This window comes from Falco rusticolus, chromosome 8 (assembly GCF_015220075.1).
Source record: "Falco rusticolus isolate bFalRus1 chromosome 8, bFalRus1.pri, whole genome shotgun sequence".
NCBI classification, from domain to species: Eukaryota; Metazoa; Chordata; class Aves; order Falconiformes; family Falconidae; genus Falco; species Falco rusticolus.
In genome coordinates, this window is record NC_051194.1 from 48388259 (window position 1) to 48414653 (window position 26395).

Sequence of the window (26395 nt, forward strand, 5' to 3'; positions counted from 1 at the left end):
AACAAAGTGTATAGCACAAGAAGAAGGGGGCCCTGTGAATCTAATCAAAGAACAAGAGCCTACAGACCAGACATCCAACCTCAAGGCCTGAACAAAGGAAGCATATTCATTAAAAGTGTGTGTCCCATTCCAGGTAGTCAGCACTTAAGTATTCCTCCCTCACAGGAAGCCACAAAGGCTGTCTGCACCTCTAGCATAATGCGATCTGATGTATCAACTTTTCAATTGGCTATTTCAACCCCCAAATTAATGCAACTTTCTGTCCACCATAAATGCCCTGACACCGAAATCTATTAACACAGGTTAACTGACAGAGGAGACCCAGAGAAGGCCACATGAAACCTATCAGTTACTTCAGCCTGTTTATGAAGGTGAATATAAACACAACAGATACCATTTTTAAAATGAACAGAAAGAGGTGACCATCTCTTCCTTTGAGGGACACATGGGAGATGGGAAGGGGAGGACAGATTGAGAGAGAACTGTTGTCATACATCTCCTTGAAGAAGTGTGTTTAACACTCCCAGCAGTAACGCGTGGTGGCAAAAGAGGGAGGATGGCATTCTCACTAAAACAGCAAAATAAAGGGCTGCTGTCAGCCTCCTAACTGGAACCACTTAAGAACTCGTGGAATCTTCTGCCCTTCAGTGCCACTGGCCTACATTAGATTTCCAGGGGAATTTTCAAGTTGACTGTTTGGGCACTTCTCATTGTGTCTCTAGTCTACCAAACGAAAAACTGGGACACTTCTCAATTTCACATAAGACATTCACCTATGACTCAGAATCAGGCAGAATATGAAGGAGGAAAGGAGGAAAGTACTAAAGTACTTGCAAAAGCTAACCGTGGTATAATGAAGCTATTCCCTCTGGGCTCTATACCCAAGAGAGGCTTTTTCAGTTCCTTGTATGCTGCAGAGGTTTCCTTCACTTATGACCCATAAAGCAGCCACGGTAGGTTAGACTTACAGGGTTCAAGCCAGCCATTGTGAAAACCTGCGGTGCACGTGAACAGCTGACCAGAGCTAGTGTTCACCTTGCTTGAAACATTACTGGGGCAATCATCACCAGAATGGACATCAACATATCACACCCAGCTCTGAACTTGTGTGCTGAGGGACAACAGGGAGGGGACAGTAAGATGCATCTCTCTCCAAATAGCCTTGCCCAGGCATAGGTGATGGATAAACTGGCTGAGCAGTGCACACCTCCCCCCATGACCCTCTGCATGAGCCTTTGTGGCCGAAAGACTCCGGCTGATTACATAGTCTTTCAGTAAGAAGATAGCAACTCTTAGTATTCCCTACAGGCACACAGAGGCCTATGGGATCCAATGTTGACTCCCCTTCACTTTTTCTGCTGTTACTAGTATTCCTGCAGCTCCTCTGAGGGCATGTTGGCGTACATAAGACACTGCAACCACCTCTTCACCTAAATTCAGAAACCTGTAAAACTCCACCAATGGTTCTTCCTAGCAAAGGTGGTGCAAAATAAATGCAATCAGAAATAAATGTTTACAAATGTAAGACTGATCAAAACTAATCAAACTTGCAACTGTCCTCACTATTCTGAAGTAAGGAGAAAACAAGAAGCATGCTGCACGCTTGTTCTTTATGGTAGGTATGTGCATACACTGTTCCTTCAGCCAAGCTATCCTTTAAAGTTCATTTTTTGATGCATTATGCAAGTGAGATACAGTAAGTTTTTGATGTGTATTTTTGGCATTATACTTTCTTAAATGGCTAATACTGCATGTGATAACGAACAAAGTTCAGGAGGGCTAGGAAAATAAAAAAGGAGAAACTGTAACTAGAGCAGGAGAAAACAAGGAAAAGCCTAATGAGAGTAAGAATACTGAGCAACACAAATACAGGCGATGCAGGAGCAACATCTGTAACTGACTAGATGAAAGATCTTACTCCTCTCCTTTTCAAAAACCAATGGCCATCTCTCCAATTAGCCTAAGTGTCACTCCAGGGCAAAAAAAGGATGCTGAAAAAGGATGTCTCTATGGAATGGAGAGGGCTTATCCATGGGGACTTAAAAATACAAGGAATCTTCTTCAATTTACACAAATTTTAGGGAAGGTATTAACAACGGAATTTTTACACAGATTATATAATAAGCTTATAATCTGAAATTTCACAAGAGATCTCTCAACTGTGACTTAGGCATAAAGTACCTCTGAAAGCAATAGGTAAGCAACTGAAACAAAGCCAAGGGACCAGCAATTTTAAAGGGAGAACACATATTTTAATTAAGTAATTAAGGAGCAATACCAGTCACCCAGCTAAAACCAATTAGCATTGCACCTACACACCTGTGTCAGTGGCTCCCCACTGTGAGAACAGCTTTGAGCTCACCTCCTTACCTGCCATGAGTACCCCGACATGGAAGACAAATTCTCCTGTTTCTTGGAACTTTACATCTTCTTCCACACCCTTGCTCTTTCCCCCATCACCCTCTTTTAAGAAATGTTGCAGCTTATTTTCTCCCTCAAGAAAAAATTTAGTCCACACTTCATTTTACAAAATAATGGAAAAAGATAACTCAGAACAGATATAGCTTAACCAGAGACAAAATGTGACAATTTTCTTAATGCGCTTGTCTGTTTTATGGGTTAACAAACCATTTTCCCAACACTAAGGTTTCAAATTGCACACACCGCCTTTTTTGAAGTTAGAAGAAAATGCTTGATGATAGTTATGAGTAGACAAGAAAAGAAAATCCTTAGTCTCAGCCAAATTATAGACTTGCTTAAGGAAAACATAAAAAGCAAAACATCTCTGAAGTGACCTCAAGTTTTTCTAGCATATAAAGTAACATTTTCCTCATGCCACTTTTAACCTACTAACACCTTTAGTGCAGAGTTATAATTAAACTACTCCTATACTCTACATTTTTGGCTTCACCATTTCTTAAAAAAAAAAAAAAACACAACCAAAAAAATCTTTAAAACAATATACTAACTTAACCTAATTGAAAATAGATTGAAAGATAAGCTTCCCTACTCCCTGACTGTTATTAGAGTCACTGGTCAATTGTCTCTGCTTTTTCAGATTCTCCAAGAAAATTAGCTTTATGCTTTCCTCAAGAGTGAAAGATAATTCAAAGTAGTTTAAGAACGGTGAATGAAGATGAGCTAGTGTCTTCTTTTATATTCATAAACCTACAAATTTAATGACAGGAAGGCACTTAAATTGCTACTGGAGCTTGGAGTGTCCACCCTAGCTCATCCATTCTTTCGGTGGCTGACATGTGCCAAGCTATTTTAGAGTACACTCAGCATTCAAAAGTTAAGAATTACGGTACTGGAGCCTTAAGTAAATTAGAGAACACCATGCTCCTGGGTCAAAGTAATACACCACCTAAACCAAATTAGTACTACTAATAATTTTCAGAATTGAATTTGATTTTCAATATGTACATGACCCATCTGCAAAATTCATTTTACATGAACAATGCAGACAAAGAGGTTTTTGTAGCCATATTTCCATTCCCATGCAGAACTGTGGAGATGAACTATCTACAATTTGAAGACTGCAATATTGCTTAAACAGTAATTAAAACTGCTTTAGAAAGCATGATGTGAATGAAAATTTTAAAGTATTTTTAACTAAAAGGAGTTATAGTTTTATCCCAAAATTTATCTATGTGCTTTCATACTATGATGTCATATTTTGATAATTTATGTAACAAGATGACCTCAACAGTGGTAGTCATTGCCCCAAAAAAACATTCTTCAGACTTGAGTAGATGAATAGTCAAGCTTCACAGTCCTTGCTCCAAATAAAATTACAGTTACAGAACAGAATTACAGTTCTTACAAATACCACAAACACATCGGTCAAGACTTAATCGTTCATGAACAGTGAATTCACTGGGCAAGTCAGCAGCTCCTCTCTGCAACACCCAACGCCACCACCGTGAGGAAACTCAGAAACTCAGCCAGGGCGCCCTCGCACAAGGGATAGTCTTACTGTACCTATGGACTTGGATATTAGAACCACTTTTGAAAGATTAATTAATTCCTGCCCAAAGAGCACAGCAGCTCTGGACCCTGCCAAGCCGAGCCTGGAAGTCTCCTCTAGCAGCTGTCCCCTTTGACAGGCGACGGCGGTTCATACATCCAGCCCCCGCAACAGTTACTCGTACCTGAACAGCGACCAGCACAAGGAACTGTGTGAGACAACCCAAGAAGCTGATGACAGTTCTATGTTCAAACACACCACAAAGACCAAGGCCCAGATGCCCAACACCGCATCACTACAAAGACCCCCATGCATAACACTTTGAAGGCCAACAGTATAGGTTGCTAGCTATAGGGGGAATAAACAGCACGTTTCTCTGACGTAACATTTACATTCTTCCAAGTCAAGAGCGCTTGTGACTGAAACCTGCAGTTCAGCAAGACCAAAGCAGCTTAGTAATTCATCTTGAGAGGCAGCCAAGCCACGACCTGAACACAGCCCAGAGGTACCTTCACTAGGAGACAGCTGACAGCAGAGGCCTACTCAACAATGTCATCACCAGCCCCAGCTGCAGAAGGCTGAGGCTGGGCTGTTTCAGTCATGTTTTTACATAACAAGGATTAACCGACTAAAATAGCCCACATGCCATAGAACCTCCACATGGTGCAGTCTTTCAGTCAGAACCACTATTTGAAACACAGCCTAGAGCTCCGGTATGAACTACAGACTAGATGCACAAATCACTTTGTTAGTGTGCACGGTCCACAATGAGCTATTACCGCTGAGGACAGAAAGCCCAGGATCGCTGTGGATCGCTCAGCTCGACAGCAACTGAGAGGATGGGCAGCAAACAAACCAGCCCCCAAAGCTCATGTCGCTGTGCAACTCCAGGAACACCCTCATTTTGAATACCACATGCTGCTTTGATGTCCTTTCCCTTACAAATAGTACAGTCAAATAAATAAAGGACAGGAGGACTGATCAGGGCTACGGAGCAGTCCTGCACAAGGAGAGATGACTGGTGAATTTTAGCTTCTGCAAAAGAAAGAGTAAAAGAATATACGGGTTAGGTTATAAAAATCCCACACAAGACAGCAAGCAGGAACTGCACACTGTTATTCAGAGAACACACTGGAAAATAGTAAAAGTGATCAGGCAGAAGCTATAAAGGAAACACTTTTACATGTACCGTACAGTAAAATATTGGAACTGCTGGCACAGGATGCTGCAAAATCCCCCCCAAATGAGTTAAAAAATTAGGCCACCCAATGGGCAAGGCCTTATTCAGATGCACAGTGCCTCTGGCTCAGGAACCTCTTAAGCAATAGTCTGCTAAGAACTGGGAAGAACACGCGACCACTGCCTCTCTCATTGTCTTACTCCTTTTAGCGAACACTAACCTGCCCACAGTAGTAACGGTAAAAATAACAGCTAGGTATTAAATATCTATTACTTTTTTCTGGAAATAAAGAAACAAATCAAGAAATTGTAAATGCAGCTAAGACCCGACCTCAATGCCTAACCTCACCTTTGTCAAAGACCACCATATTTTTATTAGCCCATATGAAATAACACAAAGAATTGGAGGTGTTTAAGTTGGCATTTCCTGATTCATTTTCAAGGATCAAATGCTTTATTTTTTAATAAATGTTTTAATGTTTTCACATTTATTATTTTAATGTAGTCCCATTTATTATAGATGTAATTAACATGCTTGTTAACTTGAACAGAATATCTCAAAAGTTATGGGTTAATAAAATTTATGCTATTAAACCCATAACATAGTAAATGAAGTATTACTCTAGATAAGTTTGTACAAATAAACCATTATGAGTACAAATAATTTTCAATAATGTTCATAGAGAGCTATCAAAGCAGCTCTACATTATCAGCAGAATTCTTTTTAGAAAGCATTCTTTCAAATTGTTTTCCTGGAATTAACACATACTGCCAAAATGCACAAATCATTTTGAAAATGAGAAGTGCGTTGGACAAAAAACCACCACAGTTTAAACAACATATACCTTGTGATACCGCTACAGCATTTTTAGCTGTGTGGTATATAAGATAGAAAACTTTTTTTTTCTCCGAATTTATTTTCCATGCAAATATTTTTGACTCAAAATGTTTTATTACATGAAAGCTTACAGAACTAAGTTCTGATAAATACAGGAAAAAAATTCTGAATATGACATTTTTCTTAGAAAAATGTTGACAAGATTTAGGCAAAACTGATCTATTTCCTTAGGAATTGTTCTATTTTCTGTTATAAAACAGCTCAAATATTTTCTATGCTTTATACAAGATGAAATATGATGTACACATGAAATATGTTTCACAAAGTAAAAAAAAAAGTAGTGACAGCCTCAACAATTACATAATATACAACCATTACCTCTGTCCTTCCTACTGTCCACACTATTTCCTACTTATGCCAAAAGACTTAAAAAATTCTCCTTTGTTATTAGTGAGATTTTAAGTCTTAACCAGATGATTTTGATTCATTACTCATACAAAGAATTCTGAGCTAGTTGCTTCAAATGACTCCAGGTAGAACCATTATATATTATAAACTGCTGCAGCAACTGAATTCTACCACCAGCCCCCAAAACTTTACTTCCAATAAACTTGAGCACTTCACGATGTGTAGTTCAAAAAGTGTAAAAAAGTTTTTTGGGAAAAATAAAAAAAAAGTGTATTTAAATTTTATTACTATTATTATACACTGTGAAAGATGTTCCTTAAACACTTCCTTTGCAGGGCTAGTTGAAATGTATGACTTTAAGAATCAAATTTTTATTTAGAAAGGAAAAAAAAAACCCTCAAAAAAAAAAGCACCACCCCACGACATTTCTTCCCCTATCTCTAAAATCACAAGTGTGACTAGCTCAGGATGTTACAGTATTAAAAAACATTGTGAAAAGTAACAGAAAAAGTTGACACACATTCAAATGTGAAATTTAAAACAGTAATATTGCTTTTCCAATTTTTAACTCTTGAAGAAGAGGAAAAAAAGTCACCTGAAGTATTTCCTGAAAATATTGGTCAAACTTGCTTTTATGTCTGTGCAGCTGAAAAAATATACAGCTACAGAATGCCTGAAACACTTGCGATGTTTGAAAATTTTCATAAACCCTTCTCATGTAGCATTTGCATCATAATCTGCAACACTTAGATTTATCACCCTACCTTCAGTATCTTTCAATTAACAAAGTTAAAAACCAATGCTTTTCAGACCATAAAGGTACAAACCCCTGAAACTGACAAAAACACCCGTTTTGCTAAGATCTTAACAGTTTTATTCACAAAATAAACAGCTTTGCCTTTCCAAAGTAAGAATTTAAAAGAAAGCCTCATAACAATACTTAGAAAAAAAGTGGTACTGAAAATTTGAAAAAGTCTGAGAAAACTTACAAATGCAAACTATCACTTTGTACAAAATCTTTTTTTTAAGGAAAGTTCAGTAATAGATTTTAAAATACAGTTTTAATAGCTCAGAAATGCACATTGATTTCAAACTCTGGTTAGGTATTATTTTCGTCTGTGTGGAGAACTATCCCTTCGTCTGTCCTCATTCTTTCTGGGTTCTCTGTACTGGTCAGAGTAACGGCTGTGCTTCTCACGGTATTTCTCGGAACCATTTCCGTATCTGTCTTCTTGTTCCTCCTCTCTTGGACTTGAATTGTTATGGCCTCTCTCTCTAGATTTTGATCTTTCTCTTTTTCTGCTGCGATGTCCATTATCTTTGCTCCAGTGTCTGTAATTCTCATCATCAGACAAAGAAGCTCTTCTCTCTGCTTTCTTCAGTTTTGAATTACTGTGTTTATTTTCTAGATCCTTACTTCTTTCATGGTTCCTATCCTTTCCACTATGGTAACCATCTCTGCCATTGGACTCATCTCTGTGATGGTATTTTGATACGTCATCTCTCCTGTGTGATTCTCTCAAGTTCCGGTGATTTCTTTCTGATTTGCTCTCAGTATCACTTCTTTCCTCTTGCTGACGCCTCCTCATTTTCTTTTCAAGTGATTTCCTTTTCTGTTCTTGTTTTTTCCTGGAAACTTTTTCAGATTCTCTATTCTTCTTTTGCATTCTCTTTCTTTTGGCCTTAGGAACATCTGAAATTATAACGAATTATGGGAATAAGGTTGTATTTTAATTTACTATGCTTAACTTATTAAACTATGTAGAAAGTTCTAGAGAGTTTTGCCAGAGAACATTTTTGTGTACATATCTGAACAAAGGTTCCAAAATAATGAGCTTAGATGCTATTGCCCCCTCTCCAGCCCCCAACTGAGCGTCTCATGCAACGGGGGAAAATTCAGCCATTCCTTAATTGAGCAGGGACTGATTATTTTTAAGTGTCTGCCCGCATTACAGTCCTTTTATTTTACATAAGGAGAAATTCTCCATAAAAGTGTGAACTGACTATCAAGCCCAGGACTACGATCCATTTTTCCTCTAAGCTTCAACAATTCTCAGTAACTCCACTGTTCGCAACACAAGAACCTCATGTCATCAAAGATGTTCTGGGGTGATGTGTTGTGACCTTAAGAGCATACAAGTAAATTAGGGAATAGCCTTCTGCATTTATCCCATTTACTACGCCTACACAGGTACCAAGATGTGATGCAGCTCAAACAAAAAAGAAATTTCTTCCTCAGTTTATAAAAAACACCCAACAAACCTGCACTTGAACGCAAAACACTACTAAGCAGTCAGTGTTAAAATAGAGTAACTCACTAAATGGGAATCTGACAAGATCTGCAAACCTGTTAACCAAAAAATTCTTGAATTATGTGAGATGTTTTCATATTTGAAAAGATTTGAAATTCTATGTACTGATGAAATTCCAACAATCTTGCTTCCACCCCTCCCCGCCCAGTTAACTGCTTAAGAGGGAACCGCTCAAATTTGTACAGATACGGCTGCCACTCACAAGTACCCATCAGCAGGGCTTTTATCTCTTGGCTATCTGCAAGTGATGCCTGACTTTTGAGAACCTCTACCCATCATCATCTCCTTGTAGACTTGATGGAAAAGGACCAGGCATAGGCTGTAAAGTCATACATCAAAGCACTCCCACAAATAATTTTTTTTTTAGAAAGATCACCTTTCCCAGACCATCCAGTCTCTAGAAAATTTACTTTTCCAATTACTTCCTGGAAAAGCTTATCAGTCAGCGGAGATTAAAAACAGCAGATGGGGAAAAAAAATCTCCAACATTATCCTATGAGGAAACAGTGGCATGATGAAACTGCTTCAGATAGTGGTACCACAGCAACATAACAATGGCCCTCTGGCTCATTTTCAGGAGAAACAGTGACAGCTTTGTCAACAATTTAATTAAAACTATTTCTAAATACACAGTTGTCCTCATCTCAGTGGAAGAGGCCCTACTCTTCCTATTTGTTCTTTATAAGGAATCTCTAGATTTCACTTGACGGTACTTATCAGTAACAGCCACTTAAAACAGTCATCAATTCACCTTAACGTATGAAGTACAGTACTATTAGCTAGCTGTTATATAATCACCTTTTGAAAATACCAGAGCCATAAACGGATTTAATAGTACGTCACCTGCATTCTACAGCAGCTGGCTAGCCTCACATCTGAACTAAAGCTTCCAGGCATTCTGAGAAAATGTGATGATGGATCAGTTCAGATAGATTAAATACATAAAAGTTTTTTTGAAGTGTTTTCCCAGAATCAGAAAAAGACCTGAGCAAGTAAGTACAAAGGAACAAGATGCTTGATTACAGGCAAATTTTGTGTTCTCCTGGACCTGTTTTGGTTGGACTAACTTCTTCAGAGCAATGCTGAGCTATGTGGTAACATTCCACAGATTAACTGTCAGTAAAACAGTAATCTCCAGTTTAGCGGTATGCTCAATTTCTAACCTGTAGGTTTTCTACTTTCACTTATACACAGCACTGTTAAAACACCGTAATAAAACGCCTTTCAACTCTACCAAGTTGTTAGTTATAACCAGTAACAGACCTCAACCAAGTTTACCATTAAAGAATAGTTATCTCTAATTAGCATTCTGACCACTGTATCTAAGTACACAAGAACCAGGGCAAAAAAGTGAAACCAGGCTGCAAAGATATAAAAATGGAAGTTTTAATGAATGTGTTCCTGAATGAAAAAAGGCCAAAGAGTAAAAATGAAGGTCCTAAATTTACAAAAATAAAGTGTTTGTACTAGCAGACTGCAGACTCAGTTGGTTTGTCACTGAGGACTTACCCCTCTGGTTCTTATCAAACAGCTCAGCAGAGCCGCAGCTGTCTATGCAGGAGCCATCTGGCTCTGCTGAACCAACGCCTTCTCTGACCCTGTTTAACTGTGCCCTCCTCTAATGCTTTGCCGTCATTAATGCGGTTAATGCGATGACACACAAATCAGACTCTGTACAGTAAGACTGCAATGGAGAACAGGGCATTTCCAAAGCACGAGCAGTTTACATTGCTTTTATATTATTAATCAACATTTTCATTTCAAAGGCACGTAATAAATCAAATTAACTTTGAATCAGCAAGGTTCTGTACTATAGAAAGTCATCTGTGTTATCATCTGCTCACGTTACATACAGTGGGGGACACTGCACACCTTAACCCACACTAGCATGTACTTTGTAGATTGAACAGTATTTATGACACTTCATGTCAAATAGAAGGTTCTATTTGCAGGATAGTATAAGGTGCTGAACACTAAGTATAATGCATAAAACTACAAAATACTCAGTTGTCAGCAAAAACATTCTTCCTTGGAGATCTCTCTACAGACAAGAGCCTTCACTGTATCACCACATAAACTCTTCCTGAGGAAGAGGAATTAGAAATGGAGATCTGGAAGGCAAATAAAATTTAAACACACAACTAGAACTGAACAATGTCATTTCTGACCCATGAATTAGTACGTATTTATAGGGAAGGACACAAGTAGTATTTCAGCTCACTCAATCAAGCCATGCAAACAGAAAAAAAAAAAAAAAAAAAAAAAAAAAAAGAGTTGTAGACAGGATTCTCTACAGCTCAGCAATAAACATCCCACAGAGATACTGATAGGGAATGACTCTAATCCCTCCATCCTCCACTACACTGAAGTGATAGTACTGTGCAAAAGGTATCAACTGTGTAATCTACGGAACAATGCTCCTCACATATTTAAGTCTCTAAAAATGGAATTCAGTTTTTCTGAATCTAAAATACGTTTCCATGAGCAAATTTAGTATTTTAAAACTTTCAAGTTTTTTTTTTAATTATTAGTTCTTAAAGCAGAGAAACTAATACTCTAGCTAGTTTTTCCTCAAAACAAGCACACATATAGAAACAAATAGGTACACAGAAGTAACTAGAAGTAAATGGTTGTAAAACTACTGTTTAAGTACCTGAGTCACTACTGTTGTCACTGCTCGATGAGGAGTCACTGCTGCTGGATGACTCTGAGCTACTACTGCTGCTGTCAGAATCAGAATCTGAGGAAGAGTCTGTCTCTGAAGATGAAGATGAATCTGATGACTCAACATCTTGTTTCTGTGTCATTATCAGTTTTGGTGCATTTTTAAGATGCTCCCGTAATTCATCCCTAATTAACAAAATTTTTTTTATTATTATTATTTTTCTTTAGCAGAGGGAAAGGAGAGAAGGAAAGTAAATATCAAATCAAAAAGTGTTCCTCACGTTAGTCCTCCAAGGCCAATAGAAGTGAAGAAATTGATTGCAAAGCGAGTGTTCCTTGGGTTATCCCGAGGCAATAATCCCTCAAAGAAAGGCTGCAATGTTCTGATGGAAAAAAAACATCTAAATTAAACACCATGCAAGCTTATCACTAATTCTCATTTACACTGATAAACTGAAAAAGAAACTGCATGTATCTCCATAGAACAAAAGTTTTATCTTCATGCATTTTTCAATACCTTCATTGTTTCTATCTGATGTATCTAATCAAAACGCTATTTAAAAACTTGCCATTTTATGAAAACAAATTTCTTCACACATACAAGAATTACGTACATACTGTCAGATTATGATAACAGAAAGCCTGATTTTATGAAGCCCTGAAGAGACCTGTGAAATCACAGTAGCCTGTGATAGCAAAGGGTAATACTTGGTGACCGAGAAGTTCAAAGATCTAAGTACCTATCCTGAAATCCCACCAAACAGGGCCCTAAGTACAGTTTCAAGTTTAATTTTACATAAACTAAAGCATCTACTAAATTCTCCATCATACAGAGAAGAAATCCCAGTTTACAGGAAATAGCTCAAGCAACTGAAAGGAATACTGCCAGAATGCAACGCATTAAATCACATACAGGCCTAAAAGGATATATTACTTACACTACACTTAAGGATAAGCAACCAATCCTAAAAGAAAAAGTTTTGTTAGAAAAAAAGTCACAGTAACAGTGCCAGGTCCTGCACTTGGGTCACAATAACCTCATGCAGTGCTACAGGCTTGGGGATGAGCAGCTGGAAAGCTGCCTGGTGGAAAAGGGCCTGGCGGTGCTGGCTGACGGCTGGCTAAATGTGAGCCAGCAGTGTGCCCAGGTGGCCAGGAAGGTCAATAGCATCCTGGCTTGTATCCACAATAAGTGTGGCCAGCAGGACCAGGGAAGTGACTGTCCCCCTGTACTCAGCACTGGTGAGGCTGCACCTCGAATCCTGTGTTCAGTTTTGGGCCCCTCATGGCAAGAGGGACATGGAGGTGTTGGAGCGTGTCCAGAGACGGGCAACGGAGCTGGTGAAGGGTCTGGAGCACCAGTGTTATCAGGAGTGGTTGAGGGAACTGGGGTGGTTTAGTCTGGAGAAGAGGAGGCTCAGGGGGGATCTTATTTCTCTCTACAACTGCCTGACAGGGGGTTGTAGGCAGGTGGGGTCAGTCTGCAACAGGACAAGAGGAAATGGCCTCAAAGTTATGCCACAGGAGGTTCAGACTGGATATTAGGAAAAATTTCTTCACTGAAGGGGTGGTCAAGCATTGGAACAGGCTGTTCAAGGAAGTGGTTGTGTCACCATCCCTGGAGGTATTTAAAAGGTGTGCAAATGTGTCACTTAGGGACATGGTTTAGTGGTGGACTTGGCACCGCTAGGTTAATGGTTGCACTCTACAATCTCAAAGGTCTTTTCCAATCTAAACAATTCTTATGATTTATTTTACAGCTGTATAGCTGACAATACATAGAAAGACTTGCACTTCAAAAATTCTTACACAAGCTGAGTATCATTGGGAAAACAATAAATAAAAGATACATCTCCTAAATAGCCATGCACATACATAAACCCAAATTGATGGTAGCACACTCAGCTAATGGGACTCTTTGCAATGACTAAATCTGTACATTAATATTCTTGAAGTGCTGTAGCTACAGAACTGCAGTCTTAGTTAAACTTGAAAACAGAGTTCTTATCTGCTCTTTTTCAGATAAAGAAACTAATCAAATTTACAGTTTTGAAAATAAATTTTCAACTTACTCATCTTTTAATCTTGCATTTAGATTAGGTAGTCCCATATATTCACTGAGCTCCTGAAAGAATATTTTTACAAAAATTCTACTGGAGGATGTGGTAGTTTCTTCACTCAGTATTATACATTCAAGGACCTGAAAGTATTTAGAAAAATATTTAGAATCCCCCCCTTAAGTATAAACACATGTTCTTTTATTTACCTAAAACCTTTGTTCTTACGGAATAACCAATTTAGACTGATTTTGAATACACACAAACACACTCCCAATAACATAAGCCCTGTAAATTCCTAGTCAAGACTTTCTTCCTCAAAAATTCTTTTATACCACCTGGGAGCAGCTTCTGATCAATTTATGCTAGTAATTCTTTAAGGATTTATTTTATTCAGGAAAGCTCCACAAGAGAAAGTCAGATGTGTGAACGTCTCACAATTAAAGATTAGGGACTGCAGTTCTAAAGGGGTGAAATATCTGGACTGACTTGTGCATGCCTGAAGAATGACAATTAGGCTAGGCTACGAACCAAGAATAAAACAGTATGAAAAGAGAAGTTACCTTGACACTTATTTCTTCATTTTTAATGTCACATCATTATATCTCAGTATGAAAGACTATTTTTAGTTATTTGGCACTTAAATGATAAAATGGCAGTATTTTTTAATTTCTTATAGTTCTGCTATTTACATTGCTGATTAAAAGTTCAAAATTCTAAAAAAAAAAAAGTACATTTTAATCAACCAATTCCACCTGAGCTCCATAAAATAACAGCTTAAATCAACTCCTTAAGAAGTGGGGGGAGGGAGGATCATGATGCACTGGAGGCAGAAAGAGGAGATGGAGCAAAAGAATTGTTCAACAGTGTCTGAGAAGATACTTAAAATAATCCAGTTTGCTAAAAATACAAGTAGTTTCAAATTGTAGAATAAATACTAAAACTAATGTATTATGCATTATTTCTGAATACTGGAGATTAATTATTGAAAAAGAAATCTAGGACAATAGCCTTTTTCACTTACACTCCAGGGAATTGAATCGGTGTACAGGAGATGAGCAAACATCTTGGCAACGTTCCTCAGTTTGTTCGTTTCCAAACGATGAATAGTATCATATTGTTCTTTGAAAATAGCTTCAAAGGATTCCATATATTCTTTTTTTAACATGCAGAAACGCTGCGACAACATTGCACAATTCAAACAACCAGATTAAACAAAATATTAAACATGCAAATAACCTACATCTAAGTGACCTAATGGTGCAAATATTTACTGAACTATTTTCCTTTTAAATAACCATTTGAGGAGAAGAACACACCTTCAAATGAATACATTTTATTGTTTTAGCAGTTTGTCAAAACAAAAAGCTTATCTGCATTGCAAAGTAGTAATTATCAGTTTTGAACTACAGCAAATTATCCAGCAATTTCCTTTACTTCTGTACATCCACTATTTTCACCTGATGTAACCCCATTAAATGTAACTTTTTTCATTACATCATTGAATGACTATTTAAAATTAGAGAGAGGCAGCAGGGAACACAGAGGCAAGATACTCTGGATGTAAACATTCCAAAGAACATGGAAATTAATGTTCATATTCTACCAAATGTGTAGATTTGTATGGTTAGTGCTTTGTAACCAACTGTCAGCAGAAGTACCACCTCAAATACTGGATAAAATAAAATACAAATGGAAAAAAACCTTCCTTTCAGCATAATTACTCCCTTGAGAAGTAGTTTATCTTAACTAGTCAGATCTGATAATATCATAGATAAGGAAAATTTAACTAAGCGATAACTGCAACTAAATTAGCAATTAGTTACAGAAAAAGAAAGAGCTAGCTGTTTACTGAAAAACAAACAAAACCCACACACACCCACAACCTCAGGACAGTAAATATTCAGTCTTGTACTCTAAATAAAACCTACTAAGAAGAGTCTCCAAACTTCATCCTCAGCACTGTAAAAAGGGTATTTTATGGTACCTCATAATACTTTTACCCCTCTTTAGTACCATTGCTTTGCCACTGATTTATCGCTCTATCGCAATGAGAAAAGAGGGAGGCAAAAAAGCAACAATATGAAATGAGTTCTCTCATTCTGAACTCACTATGTTTACCATAATCAAAATGTTAATTCAATCCACTAAACACAACCAATCAACTAATATAACCATTTTCAGAATGATAAAAAAACTGTTAGTTTCATTTATCCATTAAAGCTTGTTTGACACACAAAAATTAGAGTAAACTAATGAAAAATGAAATTAACTACTATGAAGTGTAAAATCTAAAACCACAACTCACCCCTGCCAGTAACCCGAAGAATTTCTCATACGTTCTTTGCTGGGCACAGCAATCAAGTATCATATTGCAGAGTTCTTTCTGGTTTAAGAAAAAAAACAGTAAAATATTTCTCTAGGTAAATTCACTCTAGCAGCAGAAAAACCCCATCATTACTAAGCACCAAAATACCAGAGAAAGCCTTACCATGGTTGTGAGCTCTGAAATAAGAGCATTTACATAAAACTTCATTGGTAACTTAATTTCTAGAAATTGAGAAATTCAGAAAGCTACTTATCTGGGACATGCATATGAACTTTTGCCATTCAAACTCCCTGTTCTGCTTAAGCTAAAATCTATGAGTTAACACACTGTACATCTAACCAAAAAAGATCAAAACTAATTCACAAACTGACTATACCACAGTACAAAAAGGAGTTATAAAATAGAAAGGTAAGGCTTTGAGGGCTTTTTTTGGTGGTTTTGGTTTTGTGTGTTTTTTGGGTTTTTGTTTGTTTTTAAATAGTACCAATCCCTGCATTTATAGAAAATGAAGATTCTTTGCAACTTCCAAACATCACAATGGCTTCAAGACAAGCCATTTGGAAACTCAGATACAATGTGATGCTTAGCAGCCTATTTCTAAAATCAGACATTATCTGTAGATTTTGTATGTACTAGTATCTTTATTTAGCCATAATTTGCACAACAAGCTCTGCTTACCATAAGCAAGCAGAAGGCAGTGTTTCACTGCAATTGCTTCACCAGAGAGGCCTGAGGGTGATGTTCAGAAAGACTAAACTCAACCTTGCAAGGCCAATATGCCTAGACTTCCTCTATAACCAAGAGAGCAACAGAAGCTTTTCTAAAGAAACTGGTTTAGGCTCATGTTCTGAATCAGCCCCTACAAGAGCAACTCTCCTTCTTGGCCAGGAAGGAGCAGAGGAAGCCTAGCTAGATTAGCCTCCCAAGGCTTTTGTGCATCCCCCCCACTGAGAGCCTGCCTTCCATTTTTTCCCGGTCTCTGTGGTGGACACAGATGTAAAGCACCAGCTGTGGCAGTCCTGCAGAAGATGTTCCTCTTCCATCAATACCAACTATCCAGAACAGTCTTTTTGGAGTACATGTTGTCTGGCTCCCTTTCTCCTTGTTCTCCAGTGCCATCACCCCAAGATCATTATCAAATCAACCTCTGGCAGCTACCTCCTCCTATTCTTCATGCACACACCAAAGCAGAACCAGAGGGAAGCACACACAGGTGGATTCTGATTTGCATCTTGCCTCTAGGAACAGAGCCCTTCAGTGGCTAAGAGCAGGGATCTGGGCAAGTAAGCATACACGAGGTTAAAACAAAGTTACAGACTGTAATATACCTACCAACCGGTTAGGGCACATTTTGAAACATTAAGACAAGTGAAGCAGACATTTTAGTATCAATTAAGAGCCATGAAATACACGGTACTTAAACAAGACTGGAGTTTTTCACCATCATTTTTTTTAATTACTTTTTTCTCGTAAAACAAACTCCATAGCATAAACCAATTCATGACATTCCCAAATAGGTCCTTGGCCGTCAGTCATGTACTTTTATGATTAGCTTAACTTCTTCAAACTAATAATAATGCTCACCTAGAAAAATACCTGATAATTTAAAGCATTTTGTCCTCTTTATATCTTACGCCAGTTTACGGTAACATACACCAGATTTCATATTCTCCCACTTGTGCCGTTTTTCCAAGCATGTATTCTGAAAAGAAACATTTTGCCCATCCCAAATTCTCAAAACAAATAAAAAGCCAACCATGCTGAACAAGAAAAAAATACCCCCTCCAACTAACAAGGCAGCAATGTATCAGACTTACAGATGTGTTTAAAGGCATTCCTTTCAACACTCTCACACTGCATTAGTGTGATGTATTAAAATGCATATTAACTTTTTATATTATCGTGGTTTACAGTAATGCTGAAGTTAATCAGTTTTTAAACAATAAAAAGGGTAAAGTGCTGATGCCACTGCTAATAATGTCAGCAAGACTTGAAAAACAAATTACTTTTTCTTCCTCATCTTAAATGCAATTACAACATTGGTATCCCCTGTGGTTTACAGTAATTAAGTATTTTAACATTTTAATTAAATATTACAATGATTTCTAGGAGGGTATTTTGAATAACCACAAGCATGAAAACAGTTTTGCCCACAGACATTCTTGCCAGCATTATCTAAACAACTCGAGGTTAGGACTAGAGTAACAGTCTTCCAGATTAAAAATTAACAAACTTTAAAATGATTTAATTATTTTTTGAGAGATGGGACAAGTTCACATGACAATCCTAGCTTCCTTTATAGCTTTTAAAGGTTAACTCATCTCTGTACTCCCAATGATAATACTTCTAGTGATGTTTATGGAAGGAAGAGCCCAAGTTTTTTGGTCCATCACTTGCTTTGAAGATTGCAATGAATTTGTTTCTCAATTTTACAATTTATATACTATGTTATTCAACAGTTTTCATACAATGCTCAATAAGTAACTATGCAGCTTCATTAAGAAAATATGTATAACTATCTGATCTGTAAGTAGAACACTTGGAAAATATCTGACATCCCATACAGATGGTGAATGATCTTTTGCAAAGACCCTTAATTCATTATTGTGTCATGGAAAAAAAGGCACTTCCCCAAACTGCTAAGACAGAAGATAAGGAGAAAGCTCCCTCTAATACACTGTATTTCTTACAGATCTCCCTAAATATTTCTTACCAACTCTTACCCAAACAGAATAATGGTTCAACCTAACATGGGAAGTAACATCGTACATTTAAAGGGTAAACTAGCAAGAGAGAAAGAAAAAAAAAACCAAAACCCAAACAAACAAAAAACCTGGATTCACTTTTTCCCCCCAGCTTTACCATTTTAAAAAGCAAACACACCCTGCCCACTCTATATTGTCCCAGCTTCACACAAAGGCTATGTTCACTGCAGATAGAACAGCTAAAGCAACTCAGCTTTCTCACTCCCTTCTCATCATGCGTTTCTTCTTACACTTAGTACTTCCCCCCCGCCCCCATTCGCTTGTTTTTTGACATGTATTTTAAGATTTGCACATTCAGCCAGCCAAGACTGCAATCTTGGAGCTGCCCCACAGGCTGCCTCCAAAAGGTCTCCTTCTCCACTCCCTAGTTGGAAACTAGTTGTTATTTCCACCCCCCGCTCCCTTGCCAGCCACACAGCTCTGTTCCATGCATTGCATACGTAAGCTGAAGCAATCATGAGACATCCCCACCCTGTAAGCTAATGTAGCTTCTTAAAATATAAAACTATCAATGCCAGCACTTGGTTTCTACAAGTTTCTTCACGGAACTAAAGGAACTGATTTGCTGGAAGCAAGCCTAGTAAAGGACACAGGCTGGTTTAAATCAATATGAAATTGGAATTACATGAAATTACTGCCTTGCATTTCATACATTTGCACTGCTTTTACAGATGCTACATTTTTCCTTTTTCCTCTTATTTCAGTTGAAGTGTATTTTAGTTTCACTTACTACCTTAAAAGCTTTCCCTACTGCTGCATATTTTAATGTAACTGTCACATGTGCCTATTTTTTTCCAGCATCTCTCCTCTTTTTCTTCTTTATTCATTGAGTTGCCACTTAAAGACAAGGCTGGCAAAGCCACAGAAGATGCTTCAGCAGCAAGTGGTCTCTTGGCAAACTACAGGCAGTGCTTTTGGCAGCTTACTATACTGTCTTCAGGTTTGTCCTATGTTTGGTCAGCTAATGGTCTTTCACAATTTTTATTGTCCCTTTCTTTATTACTTTTAACCTCAGCTTGTTTTGTATTTAGAGCAAAGTATGCTTAAAGCTGAATATGGTTATCAAAAATCTTGCAAAAATAAGACTTAAAACATTTGACACAGGAATCATTAACTGGACATAAGGACAGACATATTTTTAATCATGCTGCTACAGGCCTGCAACACACACACACACACCCACCACACACAAGTCTGGCAACATCAAACATTAAAAGCTACTCTGCTACTGTTCCACCTGAAGGCTACACATGCAAAACTTAAAATTAAGTGATGCCGTTGAGGTAATCTGAGCAATTCCATCTCTTTAGGTGAAATGAATACATATGTCTTAGGAAGGTCAAAGTCTAGGCAGAATTCTAGCTAACGCCTGCTATCAGTAACACACAAATATAGCATAATTCTGTAATGTCTTCTGTACCCTCATTTTTGCAGACATCAACATATACCACAACATACACAGAAAAGGCAATGAGGTTCCCAACTATATAATGAAACTGGCTATTTTTGCCTCATTAGTATCTTTAATGTCAAAGATATGCAATTTTAGAAAACTTTTTTTTATGCTTATTAGAAATATTTTAACATAAGTATCACCTGCCACATTTATAAAGCACAGGCAGCCTACTTTCCAAAAAATACAATTAAGCTTTAAGAACTCATGTTGGTTAAAAATTAGTTTTAGCTTTTTTTAGAAAAAGTATTTTCTGGTAAAGAAATCAGTAAGAGCTGAAAAATGTAAACTCATTAAAAGTTATGCGCATATGCTCAAATTAATCTTATCTAATGGATATCATGTATTTAAGGAAGTTGCATCCCATATCAGTATGGTTTAAAAGACCTCATTTAATCCATTACTAATTATTTGAAGTGATATTTTGACTAATCCCTCTACATGCTTAAATGATTCCTCCCGTCAAATTTCTCCTATTCTTGTGTGATCCACAAGCCTATGAAAAATAACCCCTATTCCATCCTTCTGGTCATTCAAGATATCTCAGGTCAGCCAAAGCAACTAATTCATTCCCACCTACTGAACTATTTAGAAACTGTTTTCAATATTAAGTATGTAACCTACATTATTAACTGATGAGAATAAAAGAGGGTAAACTGGTTCCACCAATGGGTCTTTCCAAATTTTAACCTAATACCCAGATTCTGTACCTGTATGTGCATTTCCTGATGTTCTAACTCTTCAGGGATTACACTGATGCCAATGGCACTGCATGTTACGCAAATTAAAGCCACTGAAGAAGCAGTATCTTGCCTATCAAAATTTCATATCCCAACTATAGAGTGTTCAGAAGCAGGGATTATTTTTTTTTTTGATGTTGTAGTCTTTTGAGGCTCCTACAAGTGTGAAAACCAGGTCCAAATTACTATGTAATTTGTAAAAACCTTGATCAGTGTAAAATGGCCAAACAGTAACATAATATAAACAAGTATACAAATCAACATTTTTACCTGAAAAATGTAAAATTTCTAGTGGGAGTGTGGACCCACCTCAAACTCAAGGCTACTAATAGCACTAACAATTCCTTTCATTCTTCAACACCTTTTGAAGACTCCTGAGGAATAGACCTCAGATTGCTTTTCAACTTGTGATCTAAACATCTCTAGCATCAAGTAAATTATCTCAATTTTAAAATATAATTCAGAAGCCATATAAGCTAACCTATGTATCTTATGTACTGAATAAACACTGTAAACTGATGGACTGTCTAAAATATTCTTAGGATCAAACAGATCATAAAGAGATAGCCAAAAAGTTTAGGGAACTATGTCCCGTAAGTAGGGATTAGTTACTGCACCCCGAACTAAGAAACTGCTGCAAACGCACACAAGTCCTTTCCAACATAAAGGAGACTGGGCTGAGGGCCAGCTTCTTTCAGAAGTTTTGAAATATACTACAAACATTCAGCTATCAGGAATTAAGAACCTAAAAAATATATCCATTACATATTATATTTCATATAATATAATGATTATTTTACTGTTATTTATCATACTAAACCATCTGGAAACAAAGAAAACTAATGCTTCAAGCCAGGCTGATGTTCAGATAAGCAGTTAAAGAGTAAGATCACTTTGATTTTGATAGAACTGGCAGAGTTAAGGCAATCTATTTTAAAAGAAGTACAGCTATATTTAATGATAAATCTGAACTAAATGCTATGATAGTCCAAGTTAAAATAGTAGATTGTTCAGAACACCAGGTGTATCCATGCCATTAGACTTACAGTTCCAGACAGTAACACCAAAAGAAGCAGGGAAATAAAGGAACTTTATGCATTAACAGAACTCAAATTAAACATATTTTTAACCACAATGTCAGAGTTAGTGCTATGTACTACTTTTTAATTGATAAATTATGAAAATTCAGATTGATTCAGCATCTTAGGCCCACAAAAAGGCCTGCTTCAAAAGATGGGAAATCTACTGGAGTATGATCATCACCATTTACAGGCAGCAGCAAACCTGTGAACTAATCACGGTGCAGCTGCCAAACCTACCAGTTACAATGCCCTGTAACAAAGGAAACTGATCAATCGAAGAAATCATCAGCTTGATCAGAACATAATTACCAGCTTTAGACAATCCCACTCTATACCAGTTTCCTGGACTACATTCTCACTGAATGTCAGGTCAAAACAAGTACTTCTGCTATATTCAAGACTCAATGCATAAATAGCACAAGAGAGACACTGACACCCCCACCTCTTCAACTATGACTGTTTTGAGCAAGTGTGACACCATCCTGTAAAAATGAAAATGTGTCAAACATGCATAATTTCTTTCAAGAAGGCTATGCCTACAATAACTTTTTTCTCTTCTATTAAATAAATAAACAAAAAATCCTATGACCACTACTTTTGTCTGGGCTAACTGCATTGAAGGGCAGATATTCCTACAGAAGAGCCTCTAATTTAATTTAGCAAAGTTCCAAGCATTGCTGTATACAAGTTTAGTTCACATTACAACCAAAAAAACCCACCAACCAACCAAAAGTCTAAAAGCCAATCTGTTTTACACACATTTTCAAAGATCAAGAACATATGTTAGGTTGTCCCCAGCTCCACCCCTTGAGGGAGACTGGGCAACAAGGCAAGACATTTATTTCCCTTTCTGCTCTCAGCTTGAATGACGCTAAGCAAATTTTAAAATTAAATATTCTGTAGACAGTCAATTTAAAAAAAGGAAAAAAAGAAAAAATATCTATATTCCTCATATGTTTTCCTAAAGATGGATCAATTCTCTAGCTAAGTAGTTGTCACTTCAGTCTAGATTCGTATTACTGTGAGGATCCTTAATTCCTTTCAATAAAAATATCAGAAACTGGAATGTACTCCTCCAAGAAGAGAGGCAACAAAAATCTCTTAAGGGAAAGCATTAAGTAAAAAGCCTATTTCTGACATTTTAGTCAGGCTTGCTTGTTTGCTTTCCTCATAGTTCAGAAGCCAGAACAACTGGTAATACCATACTCCTCTAACTACAGTTTTAATTTATTTAAATTTTCGTCTCTGGTAACGCATGTGATTAATGCAGCTTTAACACAGATGATAAGAGTACTTTTTAAAAAAAGAGAAGTAGTGTTCTCTGTGAGACTGAACATATGGCTAAAAAGCAACCATAAAGTTTGTTTAGAACAGCAGGGAGTACAACAAAGTGTTTCAACTTCTGATCTGCAGGCTTCAGTTGGATCTAATAACACCAAGAAAAGCAAGCCTCCTCCTGTTAAACCTACTGTGAAAAGGAAGAAATTCAACTACTTGAATTTGTTTTTTTCCTTAAAAAAAAAAATCAGCAATCAACACATGAGAATTAATGCAGAAGAGCAGAACTAAGATACTACAGTGTGTCGATCAACAACAACAATAACAAAGCAATAAACTCCTTTGTTAAAGCCTAAGAATCTGTATGGAAGAGTATGAGGGAACAAGAGAGTCCCAATGCACAGGAGACGCATACAGTTGTCTTCATACCTGAGTTACAGTAACAGCATTCACAGATCTGAAATAAAGGAAGCAGAGGCATGCTAGGTTAGTAAGAGTCCACTTGGAACCTAATCCTCAAGTGGGGATGGATGTCAGCACAAGAGATAAAGTAGTAAAATGTAGAGGGTTCTTACACCTGGGCAACAATTCAGGAAAGAGGTCAGAAACAAAGAGGTGGGGGTGAGAATAAAACAATCAGAAGCAGGAAGACCGTGATACCATTTAATCTGCTGAAGTTGTAAGTAAGAGTAACAGGAAAAACAAAATTAATTTGAACATGCTTTTAGTAATCTATTTAGGAAAAATTCTCAGAACTGAGAAAACCTACAAATTTTTTATTTTTTTTTTAAGAAACAGTGGTAGAATAAGAGAGGATCTACAAAGCAACACACACATGGGGATCCTGAAAAACCTGTAATATGAAAGAGACAGTGTGAAAAAGTATCAGGAAGAAGACATGTGACAAAAAAAATTAATATAAATGTCCAGAAGCCATTTTGAAACAGGCAATGTAAAACCACAGAGAAGCAACACTTTTGCTCACGTAAGGTAACTACAACATGCCAAAATAGAATACAGACTGAGGAAACCTGAAAGGTTACAAAAAGACAGAGAACCAAGAAAGCACATTGCTTTTATCTATCAAAGACTAATAAAATACAGAAGAAACTAATACATTTTTGAAGATTTAATTTTAATAATGAAAGAAGGGCCCCTTTGACACAGAAGACAACACCGAACATGCTGGAGTCATCTGAAAAAGGATTAAAAAGGGCGAGAAACTCATCAAGCATAATCAGGAGGGCAGTTTAAAGACAGATCCAGATACAAGAAGCAGATATTATATTTCCAGAATCCTGGAGCAAAAATAAATGAAGGGGGAGGGGAAGTGTCAAGGAAAAAAGAAAAACTGGAAAGCTGGAAATGAAAACTGAGCTTGTGAACCTGGAAAAGAAAACGTGGTTTCTTGAGAAAGAAAAATAGGACACTGCAGTAGGCAAACTTTTCACCCAAAAAAGGGGTACAGGAAAAAATAAAAGGACAAGGAGAAGGAAATGAATAGGTATTTTGAAGGAGAATATACAGTTAAGACTAAAAATTAAATGCATGCAAATCAGATGGGAAGCAGAAGATGAATGTTTCTGTTTAACAGCATCATTCACTTCAGAAAAAGCAGCATTTCAGTTCATGGCAAAATGAAAAATGTGTTCATCTCAAGTCAGAATACAATAGTTTTAGGCTAACAAATAAAAAAGACTGCCGACATTCCCCTGAGCACTCAGTACTGAACTGCAATGCCAAAAAGCAGTATTTTGTACTATTCCCAAGATTATCCATTTGAACCTTAATCCTCTTTCTGTCAGTCAGATCTGCGCGACAGATCCATTACTGATATTAAGCATAAAACCCATTTGTGTTGAACAGCAGTTAATGTGACACAATAATCTGATAATTCAACCACTGATAAAAACAGCTAAATATTCTGAATTCAGCCCTGCTACATCATGCCAAAAATCTCTGTACATAAATATTTCTGGAACGATTAACATGCAAGAAAATCATTACGACTGTATTAGTCTCAAATGTCTGTCTTCAGGTTTTGAATATTCTTATCAGTTTTCAGATTGTATTTAATTGACAATTAACTACTCAAAACCTGTGGAAACCAATCTTGATAATGAAATAAAAGATGACTTTATTAAGTAAAGCTTTCCAGAAGAAAAACACAAAGTTACTGTAAAACCAGACAACGTGAACAAAAATTTTGCAACAGGAATTTTAAGTTTCACCTGCTTCTTAAGCGACATAAAGTGCTTTAAACAATACTTCAGTCCCTGCTTCTCATCATAACTGCCATCCATAGCAGGAGTTGGCACAGAGAACGAGCTCTAAGCTACAGGGTCTTCACTGTAAGAAACAGCCAACCATGACATTATCACAGCTCCTACACTCAATCTAAATTGCAGTTTTCTTACACCAGCTTTGAAGATTCACCGAAGAATTGGTAAACATTTCAGGAATTTCTCAAGACAGGTTAAAGCTCTGACTTGTAAAGTGCAAAGAAATCACAAAGACACAACCATACTGCAATACAGGTTGCTGAAGGTTTCAGTAAAACAGAACAACCCCCCCCTGCTTTACAGCTGAAAATATAATCCTGTGGTTTGTTTTGATAACGAAGGCAGTGGGAATCAATTCAATAAAGGCTTAAATCAGAAATTTTTCTTGTTTAGAAATTTGCAGTTAATTCTACCAGAAGCTTCCTGCTGAGTGCATTCAAGTTTTTTATGCACATGGACAGACTCAAGCCCCATAAATCCTTGAATAATTTTATTGTCTGTATCTGGTTGTTCTTTCTGCTCTCACATTGATCAGAAAACCTCAGGCTTTTTTCTCTTTACCCCATAAACATTCCTTAGGACCTCTAAGTCTATACAACGAGCAAGTCAAAGCTCTCACATCTTTGATTATGGTGAGGTGAAAAGTAATGATTTTTAAGGGGAAAAAAAGAAGAGGCCCTGTGATAAGAAGATGCAGCTTTACAGCCTTTTTGAACCTTGAACTGTAGTAATTCCTACAACTAGTATGAAATCATAGGTTAATACTGATTTATTTTGCTCTCTTTAGATACATATACTTGCACACATACAAAATGCCAAAAATACACTTCTGCATTTATTTTAAAAGCATTTCATTCATAGCAATTACAGCTGAATCATAACTACATCACTTCAGATTCCTCTTTTTTTAATAGGGTGGTGTGCTAACCAAAATAAATTATCTAAGCATCACAAACTAATATTCAAATATATAAATTCTTACTTATCCAAATGTAATAGTTTTCAAAGAATGCTATAGATTTTAATATTAAAACTGTG

The 26395-nt window shown here is 37.0% G+C and overlaps 1 protein-coding gene across 2 annotated transcripts in view; it reads right to left on the reverse strand.

Moving 5' to 3' along the window:
* Nucleotides 1–6079: 6079 nt before the first annotated feature.
* CWC22 (CWC22 spliceosome associated protein homolog) overlaps nt 6080–26395 on the reverse strand; it is a 34639-nt gene continuing 14323 nt past the window's right edge. For both annotated transcript variants that reach the window (XM_037397133.1, XM_037397132.1), the window contains exons 15-20: nt 15737–15814; nt 14453–14605; nt 13444–13571; nt 11653–11754; nt 11361–11557; nt 6080–8088 (exon numbers count right to left, since the gene is read on the reverse strand). In XM_037397133.1, the coding sequence (XP_037253030.1) occupies nt 7502–8088; nt 11361–11557; nt 11653–11754; nt 13444–13571; nt 14453–14605; nt 15737–15814 (1245 nt within the window). In that variant the 3' untranslated portion in view covers nt 6080–7501. The remainder of the gene's footprint in view (nt 8089–11360; nt 11558–11652; nt 11755–13443; nt 13572–14452; nt 14606–15736; nt 15815–26395) is intronic.